Raw genomic sequence first — 23704 nt, forward strand, 5'->3', positions numbered from 1 at the left:
TTATTCTATCTATTTTACGGGAATGTCAAATTCTGCTTATTCCCCCCAAACTTCAGGTGCACTGTTAGCCCCGGTAACTAATGACACACAAGTAGAATTCATTACTGTATGTTTACATTATCAAAACTAATCAGTTCCCAGAAAGCCTGTAAATAAATTATTCATGATCAATTCTTTTTTTAATTAAAGAAAGCATAAATATCTATAGCGAGCAGCCTATGCTGTGGATAAGAATGCTGCAAAGACAACATTTTACCGATGGTTTCAAATGCAAAAAGATATTAGTTCTTTTAAAGTAATATTAGATTTTAAAATCTATGAGAAAATGCTACCAAGAACAATAGTTTGTTCTCCTACTGGGCATTTTACCATTTCTAGTTGGTCTAGTAGCAGAAATTCTACAGCGTTAATTAAACAAACTTATTTCTCAAAACTCCTCTACACTAATGGATGTACAGAACAAACTTTTACTTTCAATCGTTTTATACGCCCATAATTCAATTCACACCTGAAATCACTCTGATTTCAAGTGTACTCTAATTATCCCCCTTTATCCGTTTGGTCAATTTTACGAGTATGGCCCTTTAACTTGATTAAGATGTTACAGTTTCACCAACTGCCGAGGATGACATTGGAACTAACAGAAAGGTGCTTGAGAGCCAGGCCTGAGTGTGGCACCTGATGAAGAGAGCCACTCAGATGTGACAGTGTGTCTAGAGAATCCGTATACACAGAGAGTTAAATGACAGGTGACTTGGCCACGCATTGCTGTACCAACCTGCTGTTGTGAGGGGTGCCTGGTAGACGAGGAGGAGGAGGGATTGTTTCCCAGCCACTGGGCGACCATCACGCCTGGCGAGTGACGCAGCTCTGAATTCCCAGCTGAAGAGGGCCTTACCATGTCATGAGAGTGATGCATGCTGGGATATGCTTGAGAATGATGACTGTTGCCTGGCAACATCGAAGGATATGTGGAAGTAGGAAGTCCATTGCTGGATGACCAGGGGTCAGGTGTGTTGTGACCAGGCCCATCTACAGAAAACAAATATTATCATGAGTTACACACAGGCATACAATACACTATATTGTAGCACCCTCTATACTTGGCTATGGAGATTTCTTGCTTCAGTGCGTCCTCATGGAATCTCTATAGAATGAATAATGGAGTTTTCTAATGCGATATCGTTTTACAGGACATCCAAAGCATTGGTCAATTCTGTACATTAGAAATAATAAGATTTTACATGTGTGAAGAAACTCCACACAATGACAGAAAATGACACAATATGATGGAAATCTCAAAAATTGGTGAGAATAAATGCCTTGCAAATAAAACTAGATGTACATTCTATAGAGGGACACACTGAATTAACCTTACAGTATTGGTTTGATTTAAGCTTACAGTACTGGTTTGATTTAAGCTTACAGTACTGGTTTGAATTAAGCTTACAGTATTGGTTTGAATTAAGATTACAGTATTGGTTTGATTTAAGCTTACAGTATTGGTTTGAATTAAGCTTACAGTATTGGTTTGAATTAAGCTTACAGTACTGGTTTGATTTAAGCTTACAATATTGGTTTAACATAGGTTACAGCCGCTGAACGATGAAATGACTTGGATTGTCTTTAATTACATAATCTTGAGGTTAGAGCTAATCTCAAATTAATCTGGTGACAATGCCATTCACCCAAGTGAACTTTGAGAATACTGAGCGAATGTCAGGAATGGTTAGTTACTGAGCAAACAAGGCAAGATACTTGTACCAAATAAAAAGTATGGTGGTACGAGTAATCATAGAGAGCTGTCTGACTGCAAAATTCTACAATCCCAAAGCTCATGATGACAAATTCTACGATCACAAAGCTCAGGATGATAAATTCTACAATCACAAAGCTCAGGATGATAAATTCTACAATCACAAAGCTCTCCATGATAAATTCTACAATCACAAAGCTCTCCATGATAAATTCTACGATCACAAAGCTCTCCATGATAAATTCTACGATCACAAAGCTCAGGATGATAAATTCTACAATCACAAAGCTCTCCATAATAAATTCTACTATCACAAAGCTCAGGATGATAAATTCTACAATCACGAAGCTCTCCATGATAAATTCTACAATCACAAAGCCCTCCATGATAAATTCTACAATCACAAAGCTCTCCATAATAAATTCTACTATCACAAAGCTCAGGATGATAAATTCTACAATCACAAAGCTCAGGATGATAAATTCTACAACCACAAAGCCCTCCATGATAAATGCATAACCATGAACTTCTACACACTGTCTGTGGAGACTCGAACTAAAGTTACATCATGCTTTAGACCTATGGAGGCCACTCAGGGTCTGACAATCGGAGACATCTCTAACATGAATATTCCTTACACTGGGGTGGGGTACAATATACACCGAGTGTATGGTACATTACATAGGGAGGAGGGGTGGACGACGATTGGTGATGGCAAATAGTTTGAGTCCTTGGAGAACATTGGATTGAGTGGGGTGGTGGGACAATGAGTTAGTGGTACTATAGACTTACCTGGCATGTAGTAGGAGTCCTTGGGGAACATTGGATTGGGTGACGTGTGGTACCTGTTTCCAGAGTCATTGTATTCCTCAGGACTAGAGGGATACATCTGTAAAAGAAATAGTAAAAAAATTCACCAACCAGGAAACATACATACAATATACACAGCATGTATACCAGATATCTTACTCTGTTTACATACATACAATATACACAGCATGTATACCAGACATCTTACTCTGTTTACATACATACAATATACACAGCATGTATACCAGATATCTTACTCTGTTTAAAACAATTTATTTAATGGCATGAATACAAGATCGTCTCGATCCTAGCATTCAAAGATTACGATATGCCCCTTTTTTTATATCTCAAAATAAAATTTACCAGTATTTCAATTCCTCAATAACTAAGAATCCCCTTACACACTTCACATTCAATAGCCATCATCACTAAATTCTATTCCAACTCAAGTACTGATTTGCATTCAAATCTATTCACATAAATCAAAAATGATGCATTTTTTGGATGAGAATTGGAAATTTCCATATATTGTACTCTGTTCAATCCACAGATTGCCCTATCAGCCCATTAGATAATCTTGTCCATCCATCAGTCTATAGGAACATCATGAACCCTTCAGAATGTGTCTTTCATGGATTGTATTAACCATTTGAATAATGGGAGGGTAGAATACTCAATTCGAGACCATCAATGCAGTAAAAATCTACGATTCTGATGACATTTATGTAAGAAAGCATGAAGGCTCCTGCGCCATTTTGGTCTCTTAAAGGGCAGACTGCACTTGATAAGTGCATAGAGGCCTTGGCACAGGTTGTCAAATGCCCCTTGTCAAATGCCAATCAATTGTCTTTGAGAACAAAGTGATTTTTTGATGATTTATGTCAAAATGGCATTTTTTTTGTGTGTGAATGGCTTATGTTTTCTTGAATACACTGAAAAACAGATAACAAGAAATAATATCCAATAATTAAATTCTCTCTCTTTATCGACAAATTCTAAAAACAAGGTTCAATACTGTACAACCTTTTCAGAAAACCACATTCAAACAGCTATTTCTTATTCTTTCTTATATCTCTAAAACAATTACAAGGAGAAGAAAATGTGCATTTTCCTGAAAAATATGCCACTTCTGCCAAATAGATAAGAGATGCACACCCAGTGCTATGTTAGAAGGTGTAAAAACACCTGGTCTGTCTTAATTAAGTTCATTAACAAAACCAGGCAAAACCAAACAGTGAGCTTCCCATGAAAATTCAAACCACATGCAAGTTGCTATGATTTTCACCCTCTCCACTCCAACGAAAGCCTCTCAGTCTTTGAAGTTTTCAAATTGGATCAAAATTTGAGCAAGTGCATAATGAAAAACAGACCTAGGGGTGTTAGAAATCTCTTTGTGGTGTTGGCAATTCAGTAATACTCAGCATTTGTATCAACAAAAATAAACAAATTTTAAGGGAGGCATTCACACCTATCTGTGAGGATTATAACATGCCACTAATCAGATCCGCGTGAAACTGATGAGAAAACTCCAGATCCAATCCTCATGAATATAGAAAACACATTGTCAAAGTGGAAAAAAAAGGGTTTACCAGAAGTCCAATGTGGCCAGGTGTCTATCAATTTTCGAGAATTCACAGATTTAATTTTTCGGAAATATGTGTGTTGAAATTTCATATGAAAAATCAAAGAAATTCAAATTATCTCCACCTCCTTGACAATTCATTCTCCTTGAGAATTCATTTCTTCAGGATTAAGACCGCATTTACTTAACTTGAGAATTCATTTCTTCAGGGATAAGACCGCATTTACTTAACTTGAGAATTCATTTCTTCAGGGATAAGACCGCATTTACTTAACTTTGAGGGGGAAGAAAAAAATTTGAAATACACCAAGCGTATCATCATGATGAAACTAAAACTGCCCATTTTAAACAAAATCTGCACAGCTGGAATTCAAGTTCCCGGAATTACCAAAGAATAGAAAAGTTATGAATTTTATGCGTGTCAGTACTCACCGATACCCCTGCCACTTTTGTTGGGAGGTACATTCCCAGGGGCGGGGGCAGGTAGGGGTATGTGCAATACATCCGCCTGTAAAAATCCCTCCGAGAATCCAGATTGAAACCTGGGTGTCTAACTCCACATACACAAGAATATAAAACTTCAACAACAAAAAGTTATACAGACTGGAATACACTGTATCTGGATTTCCCTTTAATTTACACGTCTGGATTATCTCCCTTCAATGAAAGTACCACTGACACTGGTGGATTATCCCCCCTTTGTAGAGGTCAATATCCTGCCTGCATATTTTTAGACAGCCAACAGAAAAGCAGTGAAATTTCTTCAAATATGAACACTCCTTAAAATTCAAACACACGCGATTCTCCTAGAATTTTCTTTACATAACATACTATCAATCATTTCTTCAATTATCACAGGCTCGTTAAGTTTCCTCAAACATAAAATGCAAAAAGAAGACCACATAAACTTGTCAAGATTTGGACAACCATGGAAGGATGACAAATTAAAAACTTTCACAAACCAGAATATATCTTCACAAGCTGAGGATATAATCTCCTGGCCAATATTGTCCTCTTTGAAATTCCATTACATTCTATTTTTTTTTCCCTGCTGGGACACAGATGTACATTTCATTCCCACAAATAATTATGTAAAATCCAAACAATGCCCAAAACACTACAGATATTAAACTTCTTCCAAATGACGTGTTTGGTATGTTTTCTTGTCAAAGTGTTTGGTATGTTTTCTTGTCAAATTTTCGCATAAATTCTAGTTTCCCATTAATCAAATCACCATCCTCCAAATGAAAAAGATAAACTGATTGGCGTTTTTCTCATCTATCAAAAAACATATTCCATCCCAGGTATATCCAATCACATCAATTTTTGCTACAACACATTCAGCATGTATATATATATATATATATATATATATATATATATATATATATATATTCTGTGTAGAGCTGAGATGGGAAATCTCAATGAAGTGGATTTTTTCTGAACATGCTATTTCAACAGCCTCTGTGTTTGAACATCTGTAGGTGATTAGCCTTTAAAAATTCTCAACATTTGGGAAGTAGCAGGCTTCACGATAGCTTCTGCACATGGCCTGTATATACTGTATAAATATGAGAGAGTGAGACAGAGAGAGAGAGAGAGAGAAAGAAGAGAGAGAGAAAGACAGAGAGAGAGTGCACACTAAATCCCAACAATACACTGTTTCAATAGCTTCAAGTGTCAAATCAACAGAGTAAATCCAAGGTCAAATACCAAAAATTATACAAAGTACTACAATGACAGTTGTTTGCATCTTTGGTCATTTTTGTATACACACACAAAACATGTGCAGAAGCTATTAGGGCAGCCTACTACCTTCAATGTTTTCCTCCAATGTCTAACTTACTTCTTAAACCAAGCTATTTGTAGAGAACAATATTTTTTCCAAATACAACCTTTGATTATACCAAAAAACGATCATCAAGGTTATAAATTTTCTAATCAACATAATTGATTCATCTATTTTGCAAATTAATTGACATTTTACTTCAATTTTTTTTAATTTTACGACCAGTAGATTTTTTTTATCAAAAACATCTAGTCATAATAAAATATTTCTATGGTAATATGGCCTTGATACGACTCAATGTTAACATAAAGCCAAAGAACACGACATTTGTCTTGCATTAGAAATCAAAACATACAAGAAAACTGTCGACTATTTTTGGAGTACCTTACAATAAAAGACATGTTATTTCCAAAAAGAAACCGTTCTGAAGCAGTTTGAAAAAAAAATCACTTTCCACTTTATGTGAGCTTTCAAGCAAGGATTATGTTTGAAAATGGTTACACAACTCATGGAGAGAACAACGTCTCCGTCAATACTCCGAAGGTGTGCTGTTTTCCATGTAGTGCAAATTGCTAAGGAAAACACCCCACCCTACCAGGAAATTTCATTTTGTCAATTTAGACCAAACCAAGAGTGTTTCATTTTTTCTAAAATTGAGCCAATCAGAAGATTTCCTCTGAAAAGCCTGTGGCCCTCAAAACAGAACTGTCCACTGTTCTGTGGTATTGAAGGTAAATCCACAGACTTCTGACTCTGTGAAAAAGAGCAAATTTTTAAAGTATCCAGTCACTGATATTAAAAACTTTTCTCAAAACCTACACAGGAACCTGAATGAGGCCATCCATGTTCATTACCCCCAGATTGTGTATGTTGTGCATTCATCAGGTCTATAAAACTCTTGAAATTTCACTGCCTCTGTAACATAAGTGCGATATTGCTCAGTGGGATACCAAGAACTTAATACCACATTCTTCTATAGGGCTTTCAAGAAGGCCAACATACATCCACATATTGACTATCTCTCTTTTAGGGTGGTGAGAAGGGGGTTTACAGTATAATTTCAAAATCCAACTGCAGTATGAAGAACAATGTTCCAAGACTATGATAATTCCCAACAACATCCACAAAGGCAATATTCGATCAGAGGTGTGTAAAGTTTTTGTTTAGCTTTTTTTTTCTTTCAAAGATAGGTTTGAAATCCCACTGCTTTCAAGTGCAATACAGAGTGTTATATCGCCCTGGAAGGGAGGCCAACAAGATAATATCGCACACTTCCCCTAGGACCTGGCACCTGATGGAATCCATCAGCCAGGGCTAAATTACAGAACCACCAGATTCTTCACAGGCTGGCAATGTCTTCTTACACCTTCTGTATTTATAAACTGTGATTTATACAGCAGATAGGTTACATCATGTTTATCTTAATGGGTGAGGTTCCTTGCCTGGGATTTTAACAAAGTATTTCCGTTACAAGGAATAATCAGAGCGATGGGGCACTATTTGAGATGGAGGTTTATAAACTTGGCAAACTGCACAGGTCATTGTAACACGATTAGAGATAGGCAACAGTTTCGCTTTTTTTTTTTTATGAGTAGGAATTGATATGTTTAATGTTGCCGAAAAACATACAAGAATTTTGATGAAACAAAAACGGGTTGGCAGACATAGAGAGATTAAGGGAGTAAGAAAGAGAGATGAGAAAAACAGCGAGACAAAGGGATCAAGAGACAGAGAGAGAGAGAGAGACAGAAAGACAAAGGGAGAGGGAGAGAGAGAGACACACACAGAGAGAGAGAAGAGAGGGTGGAGTAGTGTATAACAATTAGAGGTCACTGACCCAATACACTGTACTCTACTGTCCAGCTGGTCATCATGATTAGTTACCTATCCAAATCACCTGTCAGAACCCCCTTAATGACTGTGTAATTGTTATTGTGTGGTCCTGTGATCCCTTCAGACAGCTTTTAATTAAGACATTAGGGTGGTGTGTGTGATGTGTGGTCTTCTGTTCAGTGAAATTCCTGGAGTCTGGAAGCCATCATCAGACAGGAAGACAGACCTCACTGCCCCAGCAGCCAGGTTTCTGTCAGGATTCCTCCTCTCATTAGAACCAACTTCACACTCTTAGTGGCAATAAAAATCATGCCTGGATTCCCTTAGCTTTGATTGTCTTGAAGAATTTTTTCTTATCTTGTTGGAATAACTTCATTTAATGCTGATTACGCCAAAGAGAAATTTTTTTTTATGTATCACTTGCAGTTTCAATTAGGATGAACACAACATTCTAGAAATCATCACCTCCACCAGAACCACATTTCTTAAATAATCGTTGTTGACGAAAATGTTACAACTATTAATAAGGCTACTGCCATGTTCTGTGTCACGACACAACAATACATTTCTTATACACCTTAAAAATGATCTTTTAAAACACTCTCATTCAAAATTCAAATAACTTCATGTACCATGGAAATATATGCAATTAATAGTGACACTGTATTTAACTATTTGTTATGTAATCGCTTTTTTTCTTTGTTGAGATATATATATATATTTGCATGCATTTTCATGTTGTCCCTTGAAGGCCCTTGATTGGAAAATAAATATGTTCTATGTACTTACCATTGGCCCCGGCCTGAGTGGCCTGGGGTAAAAGAACAAATAGTTTCTATGTACTTACCATCGGCCCGGGCCTGAGTGGCCTGGGGTAGAAGAACATGGGGAAGGGACGGGAATAATTATCACTGGACATCGTCACATCAGCTGGTTCCCAATAAAAAACATCAACTGGTTCCCATTCAAAAACATTCCGTAACTGCTGTCGACATTAAAGATCCAATACAAAACACATTTCCAATTGTCTTCATTCCAAGACGATTACTTTTTTATTTCATTGGTTTGGCCTCAGTTTGTTGATTTGAACCATATGTGTTCTTAGGCCACAGTAAAAAAAAAATCTTCAAACCAGGAAATAAGAACTTCACCTGTTTCTGTCAAACTTAATCACAACTCCCTTTCAAGCCTCTATCTGAATCAGATGTTCAATGTAAATCACATGGAAGACCGAAAGATTCTGCCAAGAATAACAGAAACAGATTTCCACCAAACCTGGCACAAACAGATGATTAAGAGCAAACTCTCTCTCTATATAATCCAACACCTTGCTCCCCTCAATACACCACAGTGAATGCTGAGTCTGTGACTAGTGTATGTGTGAGTGTGTCTGTGCTCACCCTACACTCTACCAGTAAAGAAGATAAGCTTATAGCACATCAACAATGAAACAACACGGAGAGATCAAGATCACCTAAAAAAAAACTTCATTCAAAGGCTCTTCCAAAAAAAATTTCCCCCACTGGAAAAAAAAACAAAGAAATTTTGAGGAATATTACAACCCTGTCTCCTCCTCTTTGTTGAGTGGACTTGCCCAGTTCCCCCCTTCTTGCAGAGTGGACTTGCCCAGCTTTAGCCCTGGATGAGTGTTGTGCACCTCTCTGATGAGAACCAGATGTTCCCCTGGAAACTGACAAACATCATACCTTTTCCTGTATACCAGGTTTTTTGCCTCATTTTATTTTAAACCACTAGAGTTTTTTTTCCCCCATCTTGCTTTCTCCTCTGGGCATTTAATATTGGAGGAGATAAATGTTTATCATTACTTCCTCTAGATAAAGTTTTCAGGATTTCAGTGAAACATATCATTCTAGATAAAGCTAAACACTGAAGCATATCACATTTGCACTTTTATGAATGAAACTTTCAATACCAAAAATATAACTTTTTTAATTTCCTCATGCAAGTCCCACTTACATTCACAAATAATGTACACCTGTTTGATAGCCATGTAAGAGTTACTGTTCTTAGCTTGTCAGTAGACACCATATGGCCACACAACAGCTGCAGAAGATGGCTGCACCTCATCAACCAACTGCTGTGCTTACAGCTGAGGATCATCAAATCATTAGGACAATGTACCTATGTCTAAACAGATTACCCACAAAAAATTCATTCCAATATTTACTCAGCAAGGACTTTATCTACCGTATCCAATTTAATTGACTTCCAATCTCCCTGACAATGCCAAAGCCTTCCAAAAAAAAAAAAATCCCTTCCAGAATCATTGCAAATGACAGTTTTGAATTTTACATGTACAGTTTTTGACAGTTATTTGAATCATGCTGTAATGAAATTTGAAAAAGAATTCTTTAATATATTTTGCAGTCTTTCAACAGACTTGTATTACGCACATCAAAAGCACCAAAGGAATGTTTTTTGTGGAGTAAAGAACGTTTTTTTTTAAAAGAGAAAGAAAAGCATGACAGAGAAATTGCAACATCCACAGCACAAGAATTTCAGACCCCACACACAAATTCTCGTTAAGTCGTTGACATCACACCTCCAGACCTCCCCAGGTGTACTCAAACTTCCCGTTACCTGTCAAAATTACAGGAGAGTTACATATACTCCTCAGATTTCCCTACCCATAATCCTATTCATTACCAGTCCATAAAGCATGCCTTGTTACTACAAAGTAAATGTTTAACATCAAATTACAACATAAACATCTCCATTTTCGTTCAGTTTTCTATTTATATTCTGTTTTGCATGCATTTGGGACATATAAATTTCTGCTTTTTCCCTATGAAATCAGACCTGAAGTTATAAGCCTCTGCTTTTTTTTGTATGAAATCAGATCCGACTGTTGACTTCTGACTGAATTCACTGCAAGATGAGCAATGTGTTTGAACTTACAATCTATTTTATCCCGGGCATGATATCTACAAGCACATGCAGTGAGTCTTTGATGATTAAACTGGGTCGGTGCAAGGTTTCAACAAACCATGATCAGGTTAAGGTGATCCAGTGTCCTGATTTGAAAATACTGTCTAATATGCTTGTGTGTAAAATTTTAAAATTCACAAACCGGTTATTCAGTGTATTGCTTTATTTATACCCCCCCCCCCTCCCCTCTCAATATCTTATCTTTACTATTATTACATGTAGTGTTGTTATGTACATGTATATATATATTTTTTTCCTGTGTGTATTTCTGACTGTTTTGCATTAGGATACACGGTGGTACTTACATATAATACAAATAAGTATTATCATGTTCAAAATGTCTCATGTATGAACATTGCTCATACTAATAGTGCATATTTTGCTTTTGTTTTGTTCTTTTCTTTTTATCATCATCATTTTTTTTTTTAATAAACATTGCACATTGAAATGTTAACAATCATGTATGCTGTATGCCCAAGAGGGCCCTAATTTGGAAATAAATCATATTCTATTCTATTCTATATTCTTATGTGAATCTTGAACATAAAGTAGAAGAAAAACCAATGAAATTTAAAAAATATATACTCCTGTCTGAAGTCTGAACTACTTGAGTGGAAATATCATTGAAAGACGTTGTGACATTAACCCCCAGTTCTCACCATTACAGACAGAACATCTTGAAACCATCATTTAGAGAGAAAAAAAGCCAGTACAAGTCAACCACGCATTCCTCCCCCGTTTTTCAGTGTCGTTTTTTATCCGTGTTGTTTGTGCCCCGACTTCCTGTGTATAAAACCCCGGTCCTCGCCTACCGTAAGTAAATACACAAAACTGGTGAACCGACAGCAGCCAGGTTTCCGACATCTGGGTTCTATTAGCAGCCGAGCATGGAGTCTTCAATTTTTTTCCCCTTCTTCTACGCTTCCTGCCAAGTTATTTTTTCCCCTTCTCTCTCTCACAGCTGTGTGAACAAAGACAGCCAGCCCGCTCCGTAACATTAATACTTGGCAGAGAATTCTTCTCGTTTTCTCCTCATCTTTTTAATGCAATTATTACCTCTAACAAGAAGCGTGGCCCAGATTTACTAAATACCAGTTAGACAGGAAAAAAGTGGGAAATAATTTTTCACTAATTGGAGACAGCGCCAAAAGTAGCACTAACTTTACAGCTGTTAGTGTCTGTTTAATATGTGTGTGTGTAAATATATATATCTATCACAGACCATGCCTCGCACACCAGGTGCATCGTGCAGTGCACCAAATACCATACACGTAACAGCTATGAATGTCATAACCACTGTTTATTTCCACTGTATATTCATCTTCCACCAAGAAAAAAAAAAAAAAAAAAACTTAAACAAAAATAAATCTATCAATGACACACATGAACACTGCGAACGAATTTAACTCTCACTGACAATGTTTTACATGAGGTATGACCCTATGCCATGACATTGTCACCCAGAAAGCGAAAACCATCCTTCAATTCATGTCCTGTTACAAGCATGAAACAGAAAACTAATTTGGACAGTGTTCACGACATTAGCTTGGATGCATACACACAGAGCTATGTAGCATTTGGATGCACACACACAGATATGTAGCATATTTGCTAGGAACAATGAATATCCAAAGTAAGCAACATATTTATAACACAAATACAATAACCTAATTTTCTTTTTAACCCCCCCCCCCCCAACCATATTCAGTTTCTCATTGTGTCTTTCAAACAGGAAATGCAAAAAAAAAATTGGTTCAAATCTTGTTATCATTAATCAATCCCAATTCTTGCGCCCAAACAAATGTCTAGGACAGGAGATTATTAAACGTCTGAAAATTCAGCTAGGATTTACACAATCACTCTTCAGCTAACCACAGACCCTACACTTCCACCTTTCAGTATGACTAACTCCTTTAACAAGAACATCACACACAAAAAAACCCAAAGCTATACATCATTATTTCTCTGAAGGAAATATTAAAGAAAGGTTAAATTTTATCCTCGCTCCCACACACAATGGAGAACGGTTGTTACTGTGTCAGTTACCTCCCTTAGACCAGGCTTGGGAGAGAAGCGTAGCAATAATAACCGTAGCAATGATAACCGTCATTCCGTGTAGTGGTTATCATTACTCGCTTTATTTGTCAATGCAACTTCCAAGAAAGAACACAAGTATCTGGATCAATTCACAAAGATTTAAAAGTCCTATAATGTTTGCATAACATTCCTCTTTAACAACAGCTGGAGTCGTAATGGTTACCTGGATATTACTCAGTATATATGCATTGAATTTTAGCATTCACTCCCCACCCATCCCCTTTCCTTGTGATCAATAAGCAATTCTCAGCAGGCAAGGGGGTTAAGACCCTCTACCCCCCCCCCCCCCCCCCCCCAAGGGATTTTTTCTTCTTCAAATGGTCAAAATAATGCAAATAATTTAGCATTAAAATGAAGTTATTGATATTAAAAATTTCACTTTTGACACTTTTCACACCTGTGCAATTAAAACATAAATTAAATAAATAAAAATAGAAATCTTCGATCCATCCCCTAAAATGGATGCATGAATTCAAATCTAATTTCAGTCAATACACCTTACTAACTCTCCCCCATGGGAGTGTATTTTTTTTTTATTTGACAACACACCATCTGTGACCACATTCAATACCAAGAGACCTCAGTGAACAGGATCTATTCTCTGGCAACAGGTGTTCACCATCAAGGTAGAAAAAAATAACCGCTTCACCGGTCCCCGCCACACACTCAATAGAAACTGCTATCACCCATGTAACCCAACACTGTCAAATACTCCAGAACAATCAGAAAACTTCAACAGGGACATACACCACTAAATGTTTCTCTTTTTAACACACTGCCAGGATTATTGGATCATTATATCTTACAGGAGTTATAGAATATCATGCTGAAGTCTGAAACATTTTTACTTACTAGATATACCACAATGACTGAATTTGTCATGGTGGATGACATAAGTGGATCTTTCTTTTTTTCCTTTTTTTTTTTTTTTTTAAATTACAGGAAAGTTGGTCAATCAACTGTCCCACCACAGAGTTTGATCCCCCTAATAACCTCAAATTGATGAATCTGTAGTCATAAACCTGACTGCTCACCACATGAGGGGGAGATCTCAGTTTACAGTTTGTTAAGATTCATATTTCTATGCTAATGTGCTGAAAACACTCCATGTCTGTGAAATCGATGCCTACCAAGACACATAAATGCCAATTCGCTATTTGATGATAAAACCACATGGGCTTTCAATGAACTGTGGCAATGTTCAATGAACTATGACCACTTACCTTTGACCTTTTCCCTGAAGCACCATGAGCACTGCCTCTTCGACCTGTCAAGAAATTAAAGGTTGTTTTACATTTAATCTTTTTTCCCCTTCTTTTTCTTTTCTATTTTAGCATTTCTTTAGATTTCCTTATTACAAAGAGTATTTGTGATTGCGAAAAAAAACACATGTATATATATTGTGTTCATGATTCAACAGGGTAAAATAGAGAGTGTTTATGCTTCAATCTTATAAACATGTAGGCAAGTTTTTCTACATGCATGTAAAACAATCAACCTTTAGAAACATACCCAAAAGGTGAATGACATGAATATACCTTTTGAAATCCAACAAATGCTCTTTTTGAGCAAATCAATGAAACAATACACATTGTAACAATGCTTGTTAGAAAGCTCCCTTTGCCTTGAAGCACTTCGTCCGAACCTTGGGAGAACTCCCTGTACCTTTACCTCAGAACCCCTTGCCCTTCCCTTGGAGAGCCCATTTGCCCTTACCATGGAATGCCTCCTCATCCTTACCTTGGAGAATCCACCATCTTTGCCTTAGATACCCCACCTTGCCCTTCTATTAAAGCCCCTTCCCCCTCCCTCTGTCTTAAAGACCCCTTGACCTTATAATGGAATCTCCTGCACACAATTTCCTTAGAGACCCCCCCCCCTTCATCTTAGCCTTTCAAGTCCCTTCCCTCTTGCCCTTCCATTGCTCTAACACATCCCTCCCCTCTTGCCCTTCTGTTAGAGATCTCCAATTGCCCTTACAAGTCCCTCCCCTCTTGCCTTTCCATTGCTTTAACACATCCCTCCCCTCTTGCCCTTCTGTTAGAGATCTCCAATTGCCCTTACAAGTCCCTCCCCTCTTGCCCTTCCATTGCTTTAACACATCCCTCCCCTCTTGCCCTTCTGTTAGAGATCTCCAATTGCCCTTACAAGTCCCTCCCCTCTTGCCCTTCTACTGGAGATCTCCAATTGCCCTTACAAGTCCCTCCCCTCTTGCCCTTCTACTGGAGAGCTGCCAGCCATTGCTCTTACCTTTTAATGACATGTCTTGCTGCTTGTTGTAGAAGTAAGGGGATTTTGCACCAGGAGAAAGAGAATCAGGAGACATGGGCACATTGCTTCCCATCATACCCTGTAAAACAAAACCTCAAACTGAACACCTGTCAAAAGGATTTCTATTATTTTCATATTTTTTGCAATACTATCCAGAGTTCTTGAAAATGTTCGGATCTCCAGTCCCTGTGGACATTTTCTTCATAGGGCCACCAAAAATCTTATTATTGCCAGCCATAGGAACCAACAAAAATCTTATCATTGCCAGCCATAGTGACCACTATAAATCTTATTGCCACTTCTTTTTTCATCATTCTTTCTTGGTTTTTTTTTATTTCATCATATATAATTCCATTTTTTGTGTTATCATGTGATGTCTAACTGGCCAATCAAATGGTTCTCTGACCCTGATAAAAACAGGAAGAACCCCATGAATGAAAATAAATGGAATAAGAGTCGGACACATGAAAAATAAAAGCAACCCGGGCATACACCTGCAGCAGCAGAGAAAAGGGACCAGGCTTGGCAATTTTTAAGCCAAAAAATGAACCTGTATATCAGACAAGAGGATACAATATGTCAACCTACAGAATTCGCAATCCATTTAATTCATTAAAAAAAATTTTTGGGAGGGGGGTGGGGGGGCGGGAGGGATTGTGGATCCTGCTAGAAATGATGGAGTGTTGAACAATCTTATCCTTGAAATTCTGTTCCTTACCCAGTGGATTTTTAATCGGAACTGACGAATAAAAAGTAAGAGGGAAAAAAATTCTCAGAACGGTTTCCGTGGTTATGTGCACATTTAGTTCAGAGTTAAAGTGATTTTTTCACCCACTGTTGAAAGAAAAAACTCCATGATTCATGAAATAATGAAAAGTTCAAAAGCTGATGAAAGTGATTTTTTTCACCCATTGTTGAAAGAAAAAACTCCATGATTCATGAAATAATGAAAAGTTCAGAAGCTGATGAAAATGATTACACATCGTTTTTTACAGAACTGCTTCTCACAAGTGAATTAAGAATTTACTAAACGCCCAATTTTACATACAAACTACTACAGAATTTGCACTTTTAATTGACCCCTCATCACACCATTAATACATTAATATGGGCACAGCTCTAGATCTTACATTGGTGTAACTTTATACAAATTCCGTCAGCGGATGACCCATTGCCGCAATTTTGTCAAATTAAGTATTAAGTCGCATGCACTACAATTTGGTGTCACTGTGTTGTCTACAATTCACTAGACAATTGACATAAATCATACCAAATAGAATTAAATATTAGCCCTACATGAGCTATTTGTGAATGGCAGACCAGTGGAAAATCTTACACTAAATATTCAGGAAACATATTAGACAACGCCTCATAACTTATGAATTATTAATAAATCTAACTGTGTAAATTGACTATCTTTTTTCTCTCTATTGAAATGGGGGGAAAAATATACTATGATCAATTTAAGGGGGGGGGGGGCAAAACAATGGATAAATAATGATCATCAATTCTATAAACATATTAATAAATATAGTACTATAGCATAAAAGTTAAGGGTCTTTAACATGTTCTGCATGATTTTCAAAAAAATTGGGTTTTCAACCCCTTCTATACTCAGGAACACAGCTAATATATTTTCACCAGCCTTGAAGTGTCAAACACTGATTTTGAGCAATGGAAATCTGGTGCCCTTTTCAACAAGGACCAGCGTGACACTTGTCAAAAAATAAAACAGAAAACATTCCAGTTCTGCAGCTGTATTTTCAGTATATGTTTTATATTATCTATTTTATGATATACTGGAAATATACTAAACTACACAGTTTGTCTTAATGATCAATCTTCACAAATCTAACCATCAAGGGTGGGCAGTTTCATTGTAGGGTATGCAACACTTGTCTTAGGTACCCTATGCATTTTTGAAATTCAATGCAAAACTCAAAATAAATCATTGGTGTAACTGGTTTTATGTTCATTTACATGTTGGAAAAAAATGTGATTGCAAAAAGTTACAGAATAAAATTTCACATATCTTTAGTAGTAGTCCCCAACCTATCATAAAATTTTCTCACACCTTCCAAACAAAACAGTCCGGCTGCTCTATTGACAGGAATTATGCTGGATTAATTGTCTTTTAATGGTTAATGATCTGGTGATTTTTAATTGCATGTGCATGATGATTGTGATTGACGATAAGCCAGACACATAAGGAACAGAAACCTTTAGAGTTTCCTATCTACAGAGATCTTTTTATCAGTCCAGAACAACCAGCCAGATTTTTCCCCCTTGTTATCTGTGACATGCAGGTGGACTCAGGTGTGGGCCTTATCTATTAATCTAATTAATTTACCTGTGCAGACACCTGAACCATGCTACTGCTTTTGTTCAATGTGTCAAATGAATCTCAATAAATTCGCCACTCACTAAATGAGCATAGTGTTAATGAATACTTCCTCAATGTTTATGAGACAAATTTTTCACTTTCATATAATTTATAACAGACTTTTGTATGAAGTCCAGACCTTTTTTTAATTTTTTTTTTTGTTCACCAAAAAGAAAATCCAGTTCCTATAATGCAATTACAAGTTTTTCCCCATCAACCATTCAGCACGCATAGTCAATGGTGAACGACTTTCAGGCAGTTTGAGTTCACCTAGAAATGGTCAGTCACATGGCAAAGTCAACATGAATGAGAGTTGTAAGTATATCTATATTTGCTTCTCAAAATCTAATTTTTCACAAGTTTTTGTTTAAATCCATTTTCCAATAGTTTAAAATGTACTGTATAAATTTAATGTTTATTCATATATATGTAATGGCTGGTCTTTATAGTAAAAATTATGAAAATAAACATACTATAATCATAGGCCCAAAGTTATTCACATCATATTCTGCTGAACTTACAGAGAAGTTTCTGTAATATAATCATGAAAGAAAAAGAATAGAAAATAAAATCTATTCAATGATTTTTTTCATCTAATGTTACAGAACTTGCACAACATAAAAATACAGACAACACTGCCACCTGCATGAGGTCAATGACACAGTGTCCTTAGTGATCCCTAACTGTCAATTTATATAAGGGTCCAGAAAAATACTGTATACAAGGTTCAATTTGCCCTGTGTTATTTTTCACCTTTCTACACTTGTTGACAGTTTCACTCCGCTTTATATTCGTCCACACACAGTTGTGTTAAAAGAGAGATATGAGAAAAAACAATTTCGCCCAGTCTTAAATTCGCCCACTGACAACAAGGGCGAAAGGGGCAAAAATAAAAGAGGAGCGGTTATTTCCCTGTATACAATATATATATATATATATATATATATATATATAAAAATATATCAGTTAAATTTCAAGCCTTTTTCCATACAGACTCATCTGCTGCCAAGCATTTAACACAGGAACTGTCCTCACTATCTCTCAAGACAACCCCACCCCCCCATCCCCACCAATGGACATCTGAACCCTCCCTCTCAAAACGAGCATGTTCCACCGACTGAGCAAATCGGATAACCTTCTCATTCTTTAGTCTCAATGAAGCTTCCATTAAAACCTTATCTCACTCTTCTTTTTTTTACCTACAACAAGTATACATTGGCCTACGTCTTGTGTGATGTGAAAATAGAAAACACTCGATTATGACACGTCTTGTGTGATATGAAATTAGAAAACGCTCGATTAAGACACGTCTTGTGCGATGTGAAATTAGAAAACACTCGATTATGACACGTCTTGTGTGATGTGAAAATAGAAAACACTCGATTATGACACATCTTGTGCGATATGAAATTAGAAAACACTCGATTATGACACGTCTTGTGTGATGTGAAATTAGAAAACACTCGATTATGACACGTCTTGTGTGATGTGAAATTAGAAAACACTCGATTATGACACGTCTTGTGCGATGTGAAATTAGAAAACACTCGATTATGACACGTCTTGTGCGATGTGAAAATAGAAAACACTCGATTATGACACCTCTTGTGCGATATGAAAATAGAAAACACTCGATTATGACACGTCTTGTGCGATCTGAAAATAGAAAACACTCGATTATGACACGTCTTGTGCGATGTGAAAATAGAAAACACTCGATTATGACACGTCTTGTGTGATATGAAAATAGAAAACACTCGATTATGACACATCTTGTGTGATATGAAAATAGAAAACACTCGATTATGACACGTCTTGTGTGATATGAAAATAGAAAACACTCGATTATGACACATCTTGTGTGATATGAAAATAGAAAACACTCGATTATGACACATCTTGGTGGGAAGGCATGATATGCTGGGTCTACATAATTCACTCTCCTTATAATTCTCCTCTTTTTCTTGATAACACAGTCAGAGAGAGATGCTTGGATGAGAGTTATAAATTCTCATGGGATAAAAAAAAACAACCAACAATCCAAAACTACATACAGCTCAGAGCAGATAACGAATGAACAATAGCCCGGGGAATTCTCATTATTTCAGTTTGTAAACCTCAGGTGTACGATTTATCTTTCACAACTGGAGATAAAAAAAAAATTTGAAAACAATATATTAAAATTTTACATTGTTAATTTTTTTCTCAATATTTTACACTAACTACAGACACCAGCCAGGGACACCTGAAGACCAATGTCATAGAAGACACCCATTCCACACAGCCACATATCTATTTTCTAGCTCAGGCTCTAAAAAATTTTCTTCTTCTACTACATAAAAGACAAGTCACTTCAATAACTAAATCCCAGCACTAATTGCAACCACCCAAGGGGTACATCTTCTGCTTGCTGCTCATTTGATTCCACCATGCCCTTACAGACAGTGGAAAGCTTTCATAATATCTTCACATCATTGACTTTTTCTTCCTCTGCTAATGAAGAGGGCCTGGTAGTGACAAGGATCCCTGATCTTGGAGACAACCCACAGCGTTCATAAATACAAACTTGTTATGTCTCTGCAAATCAATTAGCTGGACAAGTTTGTGTGGTGTTGTTCTCCTATCCTTAGCTGGAGAGAAATCTGCTGACAACCCTTATCAATATACTGTCATAGGAATGTGTGTGTGTAAACTACCAGTCTATATCATGTCTATTCCTATGTTTGTGACACACTTCAAACTTGAAATTGACTTTTAATGTATTCTAAATAAAGAGGTTTCTATATCATTAAAGGTTACACAATAGATTTTATAACAGTGTGTGGTTTCCTTCGCGAGATCTCTACGCGAGTGAACAGACTCTGATTTTATAACAGTGTGTGGTTTCCTTCGCGAGATCTCTACGCGAGTGAACAGACTCTGATTTTATAACAGTGTGTGGTTTCCTTCGCGAGATCTCTACGCAAGTGAACAGACTCTGATTTTATAACAGTGTGTGGTTTCCTTCGCGAGATCTCTACGCAAGTGAACAGACTCTGATTTTATAACAGTGTGTGGTTTCCTTCGCGAGATCTCTACCCGAGTGAACAGACTCTGAAGGGATGAAACACTCTCTACAACCAAACCCAAAATAAATTCAAACTTTTTCCCTTTCACTTCTAAAACTAGAAAATCACATTTGGCTTTTTTTTTTTTTTTTTTACCTATGTCATATATGCTGAAATCTGTCATTTTCCTGACAAAAGAAAAACTCCATGAAGTTACAGCTCCCTTTTAAGTCAACTGAACTGTTAAGCATTTACATCAATACAAAACTTACTTAATGGTCAACAATGCTTAAAGTACGTAACCACTGGACAAAGGTATACAGGGGCCATCAGAATAGTACGTAACCACTGGACAAAGGTAGACGGGCCATCAGAATAGTATGTAACCACTGGACAAAGGAAGACAGGGGCCATCAGAATAGGGGACATAATCCCGTTATTGCATCACACAATCTCATTATTTCAAGTGACCTTGACCTTGGATCAAATATCCAAAACATCAAGTGCTTTTCTCTCACCATCAACCATATGAAGTCTGTAGATCGAAAAAATAAGGAAATATTGCATAGCTCCTGTCATGAAATCTTGCTTCGAGAGAGAGCACACAATGACACAGACCATGTGATCACAGAGTCCGTATACTGGGACATTACATAACTTTCTACTCTTATCACCCAATGCAACAACACTGTTGCTGCTGTAAAATAATCTGAAGTGCCCATGGGCTGTATTGCTCACCTGAGAACCAGGCATGTTTGTCCTGTAAGGCAGATCTGTGGTCTTGTCTGAAAAAAAAAATGTCATAATCAATTAAGCTGTGCTTTAAAGGACACATCTCGTGTTTTCAAAGTATACAGAATTATATGCATTTTGTCTTCCTTATGCTTATAGAAATTAATTGTAATAGTTCGTTCACTGAAGTATTGCGATAATTTGCCACAATACGGACTTAAATCTAAGCCCCGATTTCAAAAAGCCTAGTTAATTAGATAGGTAGTCACGTGGTACAGTGACGTCATATGCGACCTTCGTCGATCAATTGTTGTAATAGTAGTGTTAGATATTTTTAAAAACTCGGGTTTTAGGGGCCTAATTTATTTACCATGGATAACATTTATTTCGATGTTGACAAATTCCCCGAGTCTTATATCTTTTAGCCACCAATGCGAGAAAAGCGAGTATGAAATCTGCATAAATTTGCGAGTAAATAATGTTTACATGGGATCACTGTCTAAACACTATTTGGTAATGCCATTTCTGTAAACAACTGTAATTAGCGCTGTTGCTTTTCTAAAATAAACAGTGCAATTATTATAAAATTTATTTTTGGAGAAGTTAGATAGGCCTAAATTATAATACGATTATGTAGCATTGACAACTAAGCCTACTGTCACGGGTGCATTTCGGGGGGGAAAATAGAATAAAAATGATCAAACTTATTGTGAAAATCACAATACTTTTAAATTATTTTATTCAAGCAATTTTATTAATCATTATATTTTGTTATCTACACGTTGTTACTTAGGAAGTGGGAGCGCGGCGTGCTGTTGTTGTAAACACGTACGCGTTCCTTTAAAAAAAAAAATGAAAGCATTATAATTCAATTCAAAGTTGGGAAATATCATATTTTATTATTTATAATTGAAAGTTCTATTATCTTTTATCTTTAAATTTCTTTTTTTAAAACTACCAGTTGGTAGGCACTGCAAGCAAAGTTCTGCCTATATGTTGTTACAAGGTGAAGGTCAGTTGGTGCGAGTGTGTATTGAATTTGAGAGCAGAACGGAATGCATATGCGGTAGGCCTATATGTAACAGTGCGAAGCTTCGATAGAACCATTTTCTCGCAGTTTATATACGTCTTTGTCCAAGAGCTTGTTTGAAAAAGTACAGGGACAAATTCTACTGGGTTTTTTTTATGGCAAAGTCGTTGTGCCGACAAAAAATATTCACGTCTTGTCCCTCATACCTTCCTTCGAAAATTGAAAAAAACACAGTCCAAATCATCTCTCCTGACAGCAAGTACACCCTTAAACGGCACAAAACACCCCAATGCAGTGCTATTTACAAGCCGTTAATGTGATAATTGTTTGTTTGTCAATTAAATCTAATCTGTTTATGAAATGGCTAACAACTGTTTTCAAATCTTCTCACTCGAGGTCGCATATGACGTCACAGGTAATGGCGCGTAAAATATCGAAGAAATTATGCATATCGCAAGATTTGAATTTCATCGCTATCAAACTCGAAAACTACGCAAACTGTTTCTTTTAAAACACATGTAAAGTAGTTTTAGGCATGAAATGAATTAATTTTGCTGAAAAAATTAAAAAGTTTAAAAACATGCGATGTGTCCTTTAAGCCTCCCAACACCCTACTTTTAGATCGATAGCCCCCTATAATTAATACCACTCATATTTGAGATTGGGTATTATCATTTAACAGTCATCTGGAGGTTTTTCTCTTTGCATTCATCAAGGGATTAAGAATATACATTTTCTGTTCAACTACCAAAGCTTTTTTTAAAGGTCTGTCGGGAGCCAAAATATGGCCCCATTCCCAATGTTAATAAGCAGGTATTTTTCCCAATTTTTGCTTTCAAATTCACAAACAATGAAAACAAATTAGGCAGTGTAGCCTTATTGTTCATAAATCTCCTTTACAGACCCACAAGATTATAAATTTTCCTTCATAACTGTTAAGTAAACCTATTCTTTTTTTTTTTTTGGTGGCCTCTTTATTTACATGAGAAAAGCTTTGACAAAATTAAAAGTAAGAAGGAGTTAAATACCTTAATGCACTGGTTTGGTTTTTTCCCCCCTAATTCTTTGTATGAAACATTTCCCCCCAATTCCAAGTAAATGTCAATATTTTTCCCTATTGGAAAGGCCTGGGTCCTTGAAATCAAGACCTAAAAAACCCCGACTACCAAGACTGAGTATATAGGATATTCTCAAGGTAACCGAGTTAACCAAAGGATTTGTTTGAGATTAATTCTGAATTTTGCCTAGTTATACGTCTCCTAGATATCTCATTTATATATATGTTAAACATCACATAGGTAGTCCTGAACGTGGATATATGATATAGACCCTGTCTGCTATCAAAGTATTGCCCTAACTATTACAGTTATAGACCCTATCTGTTATCAATGTATCGCCCTAATAACTATATCAGTGAGTAACCAC

General features: G+C 36.6%; 1 protein-coding gene across 33 annotated transcripts in view; it reads right to left on the reverse strand.

The window, feature by feature from the left end:
- LOC125660918 (transcription factor 12-like) overlaps positions 1–23704 on the reverse strand; it is a 65309-nt gene that overhangs the window by 22981 nt on the left and 18624 nt on the right. For 20 of the 33 annotated variants that reach the window (XM_056146066.1, XM_056146057.1, XM_056146056.1 and 17 more), the window contains 5 exons: positions 21256–21302; positions 15067–15166; positions 14040–14083; positions 2549–2645; positions 779–1032 (listed from right to left, as the gene is read on the reverse strand). In XM_056146066.1, coding sequence (XP_056002041.1) covers positions 779–1032; positions 2549–2645; positions 14040–14083; positions 15067–15166; positions 21256–21302 — 542 coding nt within the window. The remainder of the gene's footprint in view (positions 1–778; positions 1033–2548; positions 2646–14039; positions 14084–15066; positions 15167–21255; positions 21303–23704) is intronic. The other 13 variants (XM_056146069.1, XM_056146068.1, XM_056146067.1 and 10 more) reach the window with 1 other exon arrangement.

Source organism: Ostrea edulis, chromosome 8 (genome assembly GCF_947568905.1).
Source record: "Ostrea edulis chromosome 8, xbOstEdul1.1, whole genome shotgun sequence".
Classification (NCBI taxonomy): Eukaryota; Metazoa; Mollusca; class Bivalvia; order Ostreida; family Ostreidae; genus Ostrea; species Ostrea edulis.